This window comes from Lactuca virosa, chromosome 7 (genome assembly GCF_052849685.1).
Source record: "Lactuca virosa cultivar CGN04683 chromosome 7, Lactuca_virosa_CGN04683_v6, whole genome shotgun sequence".
In the NCBI taxonomy this organism is placed as follows: Eukaryota; Viridiplantae; Streptophyta; class Magnoliopsida; order Asterales; family Asteraceae; genus Lactuca; species Lactuca virosa.
Genome location: NC_136432.1, coordinates 288,041,889 through 288,054,672, shown reverse-complemented (window position 1 = coordinate 288,054,672; position 12,784 = coordinate 288,041,889). Strand labels below are relative to the sequence as shown.

General features: G+C 35.8%; 1 protein-coding gene across 1 annotated transcript; it reads right to left on the bottom strand.

Moving 5' to 3' along the window:
* Nucleotides 1-527: 527 nt before the first annotated feature.
* On the bottom strand, nucleotides 528-3,802 carry LOC145123575 (SEC14 cytosolic factor-like). Its single transcript, XM_079058785.1, has 12 exons — nucleotides 3,715-3,802; nucleotides 3,552-3,642; nucleotides 3,392-3,420; nucleotides 2,729-2,812; nucleotides 2,600-2,653; nucleotides 2,426-2,503; nucleotides 2,272-2,325; nucleotides 2,007-2,066; nucleotides 1,822-1,917; nucleotides 1,343-1,444; nucleotides 1,185-1,265; nucleotides 528-1,039 (listed from the first exon to the last, which is right to left on the bottom strand). Exons 2-12 carry the CDS (start codon nucleotides 3,604-3,606, stop codon nucleotides 698-700), a joined length of 1,035 nt encoding a protein of 344 aa, XP_078914911.1. The 5' UTR covers nucleotides 3,607-3,642; nucleotides 3,715-3,802; the 3' UTR covers nucleotides 528-697.
* Nucleotides 3,803-12,784: the final 8,982 nt, after the last annotated feature.

Sequence of the window (12,784 nt, the reverse complement as noted above, 5' to 3'; positions counted from 1 at the left end):
CCAATATTACATTTAATTTGCATACTTTAGAGGTAATATTTCCCTTAAAAATATGTTATCCTTAATAATAATATTTACTTTATAATCACAAACATGAAACACGCATCAAGATGAAGTAGAGATTATACCTTCAAATTTTTGTAATAAATATTATCAAATCTTGTTAGAAATTAAAGAAATTTGATCTCAAGCATGAAAAAGATGAAGTAGAGAATCATTTAATAAATAAAATTAAGGGGTAAACAGAATTAAGAGTTTCTTTATTAAATTCCAACTTGTTACGTATTTATCCTAATTCATCTGTCAGTGTTACCATTCTTTTCAAATAATCTTTTAAGATCATCATATGATATATATATATATATATATATATATATATATATATATATATATATATATATATATATATATATATGAAGCAAACAGTTGATAAAAAGAAGGTATATTCGTTTCTTCTCCTTGTATTTGTTTCATCCAAAAAAGTTAGATTGAAAACCAAGTTTTTAAAGTTGAAAGAGAGATAGAGAGACACAAGGAAGGATTATTACCCTGATGAAAAAAGCAAGTTATAAAGTTACAACATTTCTGTCTTTTTTGTAATCCTTAAAACCCTCAACGGGTTTTTAAATTTGAAATTAAACCCGGGTCACATAGATTGACAGGAGGGAATAAATATTAGTTTTATTAAATAGTATAATTATTTCTTTTGTTTATGATCTTGATTTAGTGTGGGGTCAGCAATTCCATTCCCCTGACTGAACTTTTGTAATTCGGATTCTATACTCTGTGCAATCCTACAATCATCCGGATTGGGTTCAGGGAAATCCACATGAAATGATCTGTGTTTTGTGACACGTGGAGGCTCCACATCCTCAGCTTGCTTGTTAATATAATTATAAAGCTCCTGATGGAACTCATGATCCAATGAGAAGCAATTGTCATCAGCACCATTGCTGTTTTTTGAACCTCTCGATGAAGATGATCCACCTCCACCTCCTTCTCTTCTAACAAAATGTGGCAGGGAATCATAATCCATTATCTGCCCATTATTCAAGTCAAACATACGTTACCACTCTACTCTCTTTTCATCTTTTATTTTTTATTTTTTTTATTCCCTCTTCGATTTTTGCGTATACCTAAGTTTTGATATTTAAAGTAAAAATATATCATTATGAGATTATCACCTTCAATAATTCATCTTTTCCACAACCTGAAAGGACTTGAACTTTCTTCCTTGTTCTTTCTTGCAAAAGAGGCCTCACAACCTACAAACTTTAAACTTACAGGCGAACAAGAAATCCCTTTATTTTTTTTTTTTTTTGTTAAAGTTAAAATAACAAACCTTCCAGCAAGCTGAAAATATGTATGGAGCATTCACAATATAGTAGGCGTCACTTTTTTCTGGGTAGTTCAAGTCATCAATGCTAGATATAACTGTCAATAACTGCATACAATCATAAAAAAAATATGATTTTTATTATTATTTTGTCACGCTATTTCATAAATTTTAAGTTGGCTAGAAAAATAAGGACATGAAACTTGAATTTCTTTAAAAGGCCAAAAATATATTTACTTTGATTAATAAAAACCTTTTGAAGATTGTTTGACTTAACAAAAGCTCAATTCACCTATCATACCTACAAATACAATGCATTAAACTTTACAAAGATGAGTTTAATGGATTGCCACATCATTATTCTACTTTTCATACAACTCTACCATTTTTTTCCTACCAAAAGTTCAATGGGACATTTGATTTAAACATAAAAAAGTTCCCTTTTATTATATAGATTTATACTATAAGAAAATGAGTCTTAGTACCTTAAGTTGACTGAGTTGTGAGATTTTAAGTCCAGTCATATCCAGAACCTTGACACATGTGCTAATATGTCGGTCAAACTTTTTCGTTGCAGCTGGCTAGAAAAAAAAAAAAAAAAAAGGAAAATTGGATTATTAACTAAAAGCTAAAAGCTAATATTATTTACTTATTGCAATTAATAACTTACCACTAATATCCGGTCTCTGTATTCATTTATCTGGATATGCGATTGAACATAGTAATGAATCTATAAAAAAAGGAAAAGAATTTTAGTGGTAAATAAAGACTATATATACGATAATCAATACGCTCATATAAACCAACTTATTATTTATTTGTGGAGAGAATACTAGCTGCATTATGTTATGTTTACACATGGCCTATACCACAACAAAAGACGAATATACCCTTTTTTCCAAGTAAGAAAACATTAATGATAAGTCTTATCTTACAGAGGCGTTATCATATGTGCTGAGCCCTACACCAACAGCAAAAACAGGCCGCCCCTTTAACAACAAACCAAACAACAGTCACTTGTCATTGGAATTTTTGATTACAATGTTTCTTTGAGGGGGAAAAATTGACAAATATGGTAAAGATGAGTACCTCTTTTGTGTAACCTGACATTCCTAAAAGCTGTGAATCACGGACTCCTCTATAAAAGTCAGCAGGGACGATTGGTTTCTGTATAGATGATATAAACAAAAAAAAAAAAGTTAATATTTTGCATGGACTTATCGAGTTTTATTTATGGCATCCATAACAATTATATTTACTCACCGACAATATATTATCAATCTCATTTTGAATCCTCCAACTTAAACAATCAACAAGCTGAAAAGAGAATATTTTATAATTAGGAATCTTAAAAAATAACAGATGAATTTCAAGAAAGGAATTTGAGCTGACCATTTTGTGGGCTTTGGGGACATTTCCATCTCTTGCCTTTAGAAACCTGATCAGGGCCTCAGTTGGATACCCTTGATGCAAATTCTGAAAATAAGCATCCAATTCCACTTTTAGTAAAACAACTCCATACAAATTAAAGATAAACTTCTTTTTCAAATAATTGTAAATTATTATGATAATAAAGATTTTTTTGAAGTAACCTAATTGACATCAAAACTCAAATAACACCACCACATGTGAGCTCAATCACTATTATTAAACCAGAAAATATACTAAAGAGGAGCAAAATTGAATGCTTAATAAGTTGATATAAGAAAAATTCCTTTTTAAGGGTGAAAATTGTTCCATTATGATTTTATACTAAAAAAACTTTGAAGACCTCTTAACTACGAAAAAATGGGTAGGGGCAACTAAACCAGAAAATAACAAAATTTCAACCTGGGAGTTCATTTGTATTACAATTTGACACCTCTTGTTCATTTGAGCAAAAAGACTCAAATGTTGACTTACGATTCGAATATAGAGGTTCCGATCAAGCACAAAACTATTTACAATTACCAAACAGGATCACGTTAATTTGAAATACACATTCTAAACTACACCCAGCAGATCCATCAGAAACATAATGATGTAAACAAATAGAAAGAGAGCAGAAAGCTAAACCTCAAATGTAATCTTGAGTGGCTCATCAACTGAAACAACAAATTTGCAAAAAGAAAAAGAAAAAGAAAATTGTTAGCGATGCTATAGATCAAAATAACAAGTAAAAGACAAAGAATCAACGATAGCAACGAATTAGGGTTTTTTAGAGAAAAACACCGACTTGATTCCATCATATTCTCGAATTCCTTTATCACGTCCTGCGATATGATCGCCATTTTTGTAGAGTTCAAATCTGGTTCGAAATTCTAAACCTAAAAAACCGAAAATTTAAAATAAAACGATGTTTAATTATTCAAAATCATTCTCTGCATTCATCGACCCACCTGTTTGTGGGTTATTTTTGTGTGTGTTTATGATGGGAAACGTAGATGGAGGGGGGACGGGGAGGTGGAGGGAGAGGGAAAGGAAGAACACGCGGTGGGCAGGCACATAATAAAGAACGGTAGATTATAAAATTTCACCCTCGCAATTTCTATACCTTACAATAATAATCCTTACACTATTAGCCAATCTCACTATTTTGTCATATTCTTAATACTTACCCATAAAAGTCCTTCGAATGAGAACCATTTTGCAAATATAGTAGATTTTTTTTTACAATAATAGTCTTTACACTAATAGCCAATTACCATATTCTATCATTTGTAGATTTCTTTAACCAACGCAGTCCTTCAAATGACAATTATCCTGTATTTTTGGGGCTTTGTAAAACAAATTTTTGTACCTAATTGAGAAATATAATGTCTAAATAATGATAAGTGTCATTTGTAGGATCTTTTTCTAATGTTGTTCTAACAAAAATATAACATCTAACAATGATAAGTGTCAATGTATATCAAAATAAGTGAAAATGAGAAGTGTAACTCTAACAAAAATTTGTTTTACAATTAAAATATAAAATGAAAAAATTTCGGTGTTCAATTGTTAAAAAATCTCCAAAAAGAAAATCTAAAAACAACAATGATTACATTGTCGACCTGAAGATTATGTTTTTCTCTTTTCACTATGCGTATCTTTATACAAGTTGTAACATCAAGTTTTGAATAGAAACTTTTTAGATTAGAGACACTAGAAAATGGTTATATAATCGGGTCGGTCAAAATGATCAAAATAATCAGATCAAATCATAATGGATAAAACGTAAAAAAAAATATATAACCTTTAACTAGTTGTGTGAAAACTCAACTTTTAACATCACACAAAATGATCAAAATAATATGATCGGATCATAACTGATAAAACGTAAAAACATATATAATCTTTAATTAATTGTTTGAAAACATAACTCAAGAGAGTTTTAAATTGCGTTTTAATCAATTGAATCAATGAAAGCAGTAAAGAACATGAAAATCTAAATATGATCTGTTTAGTTTAGTATATTATCTAGAAAAGTACAAAAGTTTTAGAGTACAGAAAGTATTCTGAGAGTGTTCATTACCCTATCACCTAAGTATGTACCCTATTTATAGGGTACATCACAGACACAAAAAAAAAATACAAGGACTGACAATACAATGCGAAACTGAAAATGCCTTGTAAATATATAAGATAACGAAAGTTAAGTACTTTCGACTGAACCCTTTGAAGAACCAACTCCCCTTTCTCCCCTTTACGAGACGTGCGCGGGACGTGGAACATTTGTTGGTAGTCGAAGTACCAAATTGAGGATTGGAGCCAACTCTGCTTTGATACTTGACTGGATATTCGAAATCATTGCAGAAATAGAATATTGAGAGACGAAAGATCAATTTCTGACAAAGTTTCTTTAAAATCATACAAAAAATTTTGAACCTTCTCAAAAACTTTGTCATCTTTTTCAAACTTGACCTTGAGATCATGTGAATAATCCTTTCTGAAAGCAGTAATATCTTCTATCAATCGAGTTGTTGCATCAGCCACTGCATCAATCTTTTTATTCACAAACACAGTAGTTATCCAAGTTCTAAACTTCTTTGGATATTAATTCTCTAAGCTCATTCACCTTCAATTCAAGAGAAGCTTTCGATTCAGATACCATCTTTTCAAAAAGTTCATGACGTTCTTTCACAAAATCACAAAGTTTAGAAACCTCATGATCAAAATTACGAGACTGATTTGCCACTCGCTCTTTATTTTTCTGATCAACACTTTCAATCAAGGTTCTCAGACGAGACTCTTGAGACTTTAAAAGATATTCAACCTCATTTCCACTAACTGAGTGCTTGCCACCAATATCATCCAAAAATTGAAGAATATAATTAATTTTAGAATTAAGGATCTTGAATTGTCTACCCGACATGATTAACTTATCATGTATATCTTCTTCTTCAAGGTTGAACTGCAAATAAGCAAACGAAACCATAACATCATCATCGTCTGCTTCAACTTCAGGAATGGTCTTCTCAGGTTCAGTTGATTGAGATGATAATAAAGTAGCAATTGGTTCTTGCATTATACCAACAAAAGTAGGAGAAAATGTAGAAGTGGATGTAGGTGGAGTAACAGATATAGGTGGTGGTGAAGATGATTGTGGTGGTGGAACAGTAGTTGTTTCGATTTGTGTTGTGACTGTGGTTGATGTTTCGATGGTTTTCATCCCTTCACCCATATTGACATTGGTGACATTATCAGATAAGTTCACAGTGATGTCTGGAATTTTGAACTCCTCCATACGGACTCAGTATGCGAAACCCTGGATGGTGTGACTCCCGTCTTCGGGATTCTTGAACTTGGTTGTGTACCAGAATTGATGTTGACATCCATATTAGATACGTTTGCATTGACATCGGGACTACTTGTCTCCTCGAAAGTCGACTCGATAGAGGTAACCTTTCGTGGTGACACATGAAATAAACCATCAATTTATGTTGTCATCATTGTCCTGATCAGACTCCACAATAACATTTTCTATTTGATCCTCAACAAGATTATGCTTTATCTTTTTCAATTTTTTTACAACTTCTAATGCATTCCTCTTTCTCGATACAAGATAACTAGGAGACGAAACATCATGAATGACAACTCCTTTCCCTGTAAATTATAGCTTATTAACTTTCTTTGAAACCCCCTTTCTCACAGCAAGTTCGCCTTCTTGTGTGAGTGTTTCAAAAACAGGAGTAGGAGTCTCTGTAGCAGTTTTCTCAGCTTGTGTAACAATAGTTTCGACTATAGGCACTTCAGTTGGTTTCGTGGGTTCAGATGTAGATTATTTCTTAGGAGTAGTTTTCTTCATCCTCTTAAGTACCCATTTTCATGTCTTTGTGGGTACAGTCTCCTTAACCACATCTTCTTCTACTTCCTTTGATTTCTCATCTTGTTTCTTTTTCTTATTTCTCTTAGATGCTTTCGTTGAACCTTCAGCACTTTTAGAGGTAACCTTTGGTGGAAGAATACCAGTTAGAGTGGAATCCATAGAAGCTTGATACTTAACTAGTAATTGATGAGTAGGATTCATTAACTCGAGCATCGAATTATGAATTCGAGCAACCATTGGGAAAATCGTAGCATCATCCACCACAACTTTAGGAACTATCATTGGTGGAAATTCAGCAGTATCAACATCAGAAGGAAAAAGAACACCTTATTGAGTATATACAAATCAAGCCCCAAAACCTAGCACTCGAAACTCCAGTTGTCAGTTTGGAATGAGAAATCGAATTCCCAAATTCTTCTTATAACAAAGATGCATAGTCAACATTTAGTCCATAATATAACCCAACCATAACATAGTAAACTTCCAGCTTTGCCTTATCTAAACCTGAACTCCATCCTGTTAAACACCATAGAGTAATTCCGAAGAAAAAACACCAAACATATGGCAAACTCAACTTCTTGAAGTGACTGATTGTGGAAAGAGTAGGTTGATGACCCATCTCATTGAACATATGGATGACTTGATCAGTAGAAACTTCATAGAATGTACCTGTAGAGGGTAACTGCAAGATTTGGGTAAATTGCTTCTTGGTGTAATTTTCTGATGTGTTTTAAGCATTCTAACACTCCTATGGTGTACATACAACCCTAGAAACCTTGGATCTATGTTTGACTAAGATACATGCAAATAATTATTTTTCCAAGGTTCTTATCCTAACTAGCATGGCATGGGGTACTTGAATCAAATAAAGCTAGTAGAATTACTTACCTTGTAGTTGTAGTTGATTGCTTGGAGTTTGAGAGCCTAGCACCAATAATGTGGATGCCTCAAATGGAAGTCACAAATCACCACAAACTTGGAAACTTGAGAGAATAGTCACAACCTTTCTTGAAATCGGCCCTCTTAGTTTACTCACCACAACTAGTGTGATTTCAAGAACTAAAGCCTTCTTTATATAGTGTGGTGGATTAGGGTTACATCCATGTAAACCCTAATACCCATGTCTTTTTATTTCCATGAGATCCATGGGTTAAAGCTCCATGGAGTATCCATGGACTTTCCATGCAAGCCTAGCCCATTCCAAATAAGCATTAGCCCACACTATATAAATACAAGAGCCCATATTTAATTAGTCATACTTTTGATCTCTAAATTAATTCTAAATTAATTATAGATCAATACTAATTAAATAATATGATTTTATATTAATATATTAGAACTTATAATATATCAATAAATCATAACTTATACTATTCTCAAAAGATTATCCATAAATTGTTCGGGTGAAGTGCAACCCAAATGGACCATGCCGGGTCGGGTCAAGTACATACCAAATATAGTTATGGACTTAGACATAATATCCAACAATCTCCCACTTGGATGAGTCTAATAACTATAGTTGCAAGTATGACTTCAGGAACCGATCAGCAATCGTAGCTCTTAAAACTCTGTTGAACTATGAAGCGCCATTTTAGATAAGTGATCATATAATCCTCTGTTCTAGATATCAGCCGGACAAATACATGGAACATGGTGTTGCTTATTGTCCAACATTTGTTTCCCGATTTCCGATTTGTTTGACATAGAACTTAACTGAACACATCAATTTAGTTCTGACCGGGCCCGGTACATAGGTCAAAACAAAATCATCGAGGGGCCCAGATATCACTTCTAATCCTAGAAGGAACAGATAAACTTCGACTCATATGTTTGCTCTACTACTTGTTGAATTACACACAAAGGCACGGTTTATAACATCGAGTGACCAATGTATTTTCGTGCAATCAATGCATAACCAAGTCATAGGCAACAAATCATATCTCTAGGTTTGAAGACTTATATGATATTACCGTCTCACGATCACTCGAGATAAATTCCATGAACTGATACCAGTGAGCGTGGGTTGAATCCAATACTCAGAACTTATGAGCACTCATGAGTGTTGTAGCCCCGTTTTGTCTAACATCTTAGACCTCTACAAGCCAACCCATGACAGTCTTGATTCATATCTACTTCCAACATATGACCGACTGTGGAGAGTTTGAATAATATGATATATACCATAACATAATTATTTTGGAAGTCAAAACATGCAAAAAGAAATAATAGTAAACGATTGACAAGAGATAGCAACACTTTACTTATAAATAACAGCTTTTATTTATCATCAAATGTCAATTACATATTACAAATTTCAAGATTATCTAACTACTAAAACTAATATCATCCTTCAGCCCTATGCTCCGAGCATGCTGGAGATGCTTAACCCGAGTCAGTCCCTTCGTGAGGGGATCTGCTGGGTTCTCATCCGATGATACCCTCTTTGCCACGAGGATTCCTTCTTCTATTCGATGTCTGATGAAGTGATATTTTCTGTCAATGTGTCTGGATCTCCCATGATCTCTTGGTTCCTTGGCTAAGGCAACCGCACTATTGCTGTCATAGAAAATCTCCATTGGTTCCTTTATAGCTGGTACAACTCCAAGGTCTCCGATGAAGTTCTTTAGCCATATAGCCTCTTTTGCTGCCTCGCTTGCTGCTATATACTCTGATTCACAAGTGGAATCCGCCACCGTATCTTGCTTGGAACTTTTCCAAGTAATTGCCCCTCCATTTAGGGTAAAGACCCAGCCCGACTGAGAGCGGAAATTATCCCTGTCAGTCTGAAAGCTAGCATCACTATACCCTACTACTTTCAAGTCATCACTCCCACCAAGGGTAAGGACCCAGTCCTTAGTCCTTCGCAGGTACTTGAGAATATTCTTTACCGCTGTCCAGTGAGCCTTTCCAGGATTCCCCTGATATCTGCTGACCATGCTCAAAGCAACGGCAACATCAGGACGAGTACAAGTCATAACATACATGATCGAGCCTACAGCGGAAGCATATGGTACTCGACTCATCTCAGCTATCTCAGCCTCTGTACTCAGACTCTGAGTTTTACTCAGTCTGGCATTACACTGGATAGGTAACTCACCTTTCTTGGAATTGTGCATGTTGAACCTTTTCAACACTTTGTCCACATAGGTGCTTTGACTATGTCCAATTAGTTTTTTACTCCTGTTTCTCAAAATCCTTATCCCTAGGATATAGGCAGCTTCTCCAAGGTCCTTCATAGCGAAACACTTCCCAAGCCAGGACTTTACTTCCTGCAAGGTTGGGATGTCATTTCCTATGAGTAGTATGTCATCCACATATAATACCAAAAAGCTAACTATACTCCCACTAGCCTTGACATATACACAAGATTCATCTTCGCATCTCGAAAAGCCAAACTCTTTGACTTTCTCATTGAAACAAAGATTCCATCTGTGAGGTGCTTGTTTCAATCCATAGATGGATTTCTCAAGCTTACACACTCTATTAGGGTACTCTGTACTGACAAAACCCTCTGGTTGAACCATGTAAACATCTTCAGCTAACTTTCCATTAAGGAAAGCGGTTTTGACATCCATTTGCCATATTTCATAGTCATGAAATGCAGCAATGGCTAACAGAACCCTAATAGACTTAATCTTGGTCACTGGTGAAAAGGTCTCATCATAATCAACTCCCGGAGTTTGAGAATAACCCTTTGCAACCAGTCGTGCCTTGTAAGTGTGTACATTACCATCCATGTCGGTCTTCTTCTTGAAGATCCATTTGCACCCAACTGTCTTATGATCAGGTACATTGTCAACCAAGTTCCAAATTTGATTGTCATACATGGACTGTATCTCGCTATCCATAGCCTCTTTCCATTTAGTAGCCTCAGGGCCTGCCATGGCTTCCGTGTAGCTGTTAGGCTCATCCAGATTTACCAGTGTGTTATCACTGATAAGTGTATCACCTTCTGCAGTAATATGGAGACCATAATAATGCTCAGGTGCATTCCTAACTCTGGTGGAACGCCTCAGAGGTACATATTCTTCAGTCGGCTCAACAGGAGTTTCCTCCTCAGGTTGAGGGCTAGGGGTTGAGGTTCCTTCACCACTTGACTCTTGAATTTCCTCAAGGTCAATTTGCCTCCCACTGTCTCCTTGGCTTATGAATTCTCTCTCTCGAAAGACTCCTCTTCTTGCTACAAAGACCACATTATCACTGGGTCTGTAGAAGATGTAACCAAAGGATTTCTGTAGGTAGCCGATGAAAATACACCTCTCGCTTCGGGGTTCGAGCTTATCGTGAGTCTCGCATCTCACGAAAGCCTCGCAACCCCAAATCTTGATGTGGTCTAGATTGTGAACTTTTCCAGTCCACATCTCGTGAGGTGTTTTGGCAACCTTCTTAGTAGGGACTAGATTAAGGATATGGGCGGCAGTCTCCAAGACATACCCCCAAAATGAGATTGGTAGCGAAGCTCGACTCATCATGGAACGAACCATATCCAACAGGGTTCGATTACGCCTCTCAGCTACACCATTCAACTGTGGTGTCCTGGGAGGTGTCAATTGTGAGACAACCCCACATTCCCTAAGATAGTCGAGGAACTCTGTACTAAGATACTCACCACCACGATCGGATCGAAGCATCTTAATGTTCCTGCCCAATTGATTCTCTACTTCCTGTTTAAACTCTTTAAACCTTTCGAAAGTCTCTGACTTATGCTTGATTAGGTAGACATATCCATATCTACTATAATCATCCGTAAAAGTCACATAATAACGATTAGCATCCCTTGTGGCAGTTTTGAAGGGTCCACACACATCCGTGTGCACTAGATCCAACAAACCTTCACCCCTAGCACAAGAACCTGTGAAGGGTGACTTTGTCATTTTTCCAAGTAAGCATGATTCACAACGATCATCTGACTTTAGGTCAAATGATTCCAAAACTCCATCCTTTTGGAGTTGGCCTATGCGTTTCTTGCTTACATGTCCAAGACGACAATGCCATAATGATGCTTTATCCAAGTTATTATCATTAGTAGAATCAATACACAACACATTATTTCCTAAGTTTTCTACAACAGACACAGCTTCATACACACCATCACAAGGTAATGTTTTAAAATAAAACACATTATTATAGAAAGCATTTATTCCACCAATTTCATTATCAAAAGAAAAGGTAAACCTTTGTTTGTACAAAGCATGAAAGGAAATAATATTTCTTGCCATTTCAGGCGAATAATAACATTTATTCAAATCTAAAGTAAACCCACTACTTAGCAACAAAGTATAAACTCCAATCTTGGTGACAGGTGAAGCTTTCCTATTCCCCATGATCAAGTTTATCTTTCCATGCTCCACATTCTCACTTCTTCTTAGTCCCTGCAAATTAGAACAAATATGAATACCACAACCGGTATCAAGGACCCAAGAGTTAGAATAGGGTGAGTTACTAGATAATATAGTGTAAATACCTGCATGGTTGGGTTTTACTTTCCCATCCTTCAAATCTTGCTGGTACTTTGGGCAGTTTCGCTTCCAGTGCGCCTTTTCATGGCAATAGAAGCATTCAGCCTCCTTGGGATCAGAAGAAGGAGTGACGAAACCTTTCTTGGTTCCACTTGAAGAGGATCCATCAAGGGTCTTACCCTTGGTACCCTTCGAAGGGCTCTTCCTCTTCTTCCCTCTATCTTTCCCGATTGCCAGGACAGGTGCGGAGTTTGGAGTAGGAGTAGGAGTGGTAACAACCGAATTACCCTTTAGACCACTTTCGGCGGTCTTCAAGAGTCCTTGAAGTTTGCTGAGGGTGACTTCTTCCTTGTTCATGTGATATGTCATGCGGAATTTATCATAACATGATGGTAAGGAGTGCAAAATGATATCTATTGCTAACTCCTCGGGGAAGTTCACATTCAGCTTCATTAAACGGTCCACATACCTTTGCATTTTCTGCATGTGGCCCGTGATGGGTTCACCATCCTTCATTCGGGTTGTTATCATGGAGGAGATGATTTCATATCGCTCTTGACGAGCACTTTGATGGTATACCTTTGCATTTTCTGCATGTGGCCCGTGATGGGTTCACCATCCTTCATTCGGGTTGTTATCATGGAGGAGATGATTTCATATCGCTCTTGACGAGCACTTTGATGGTAGCGGTCCATCAAGTCC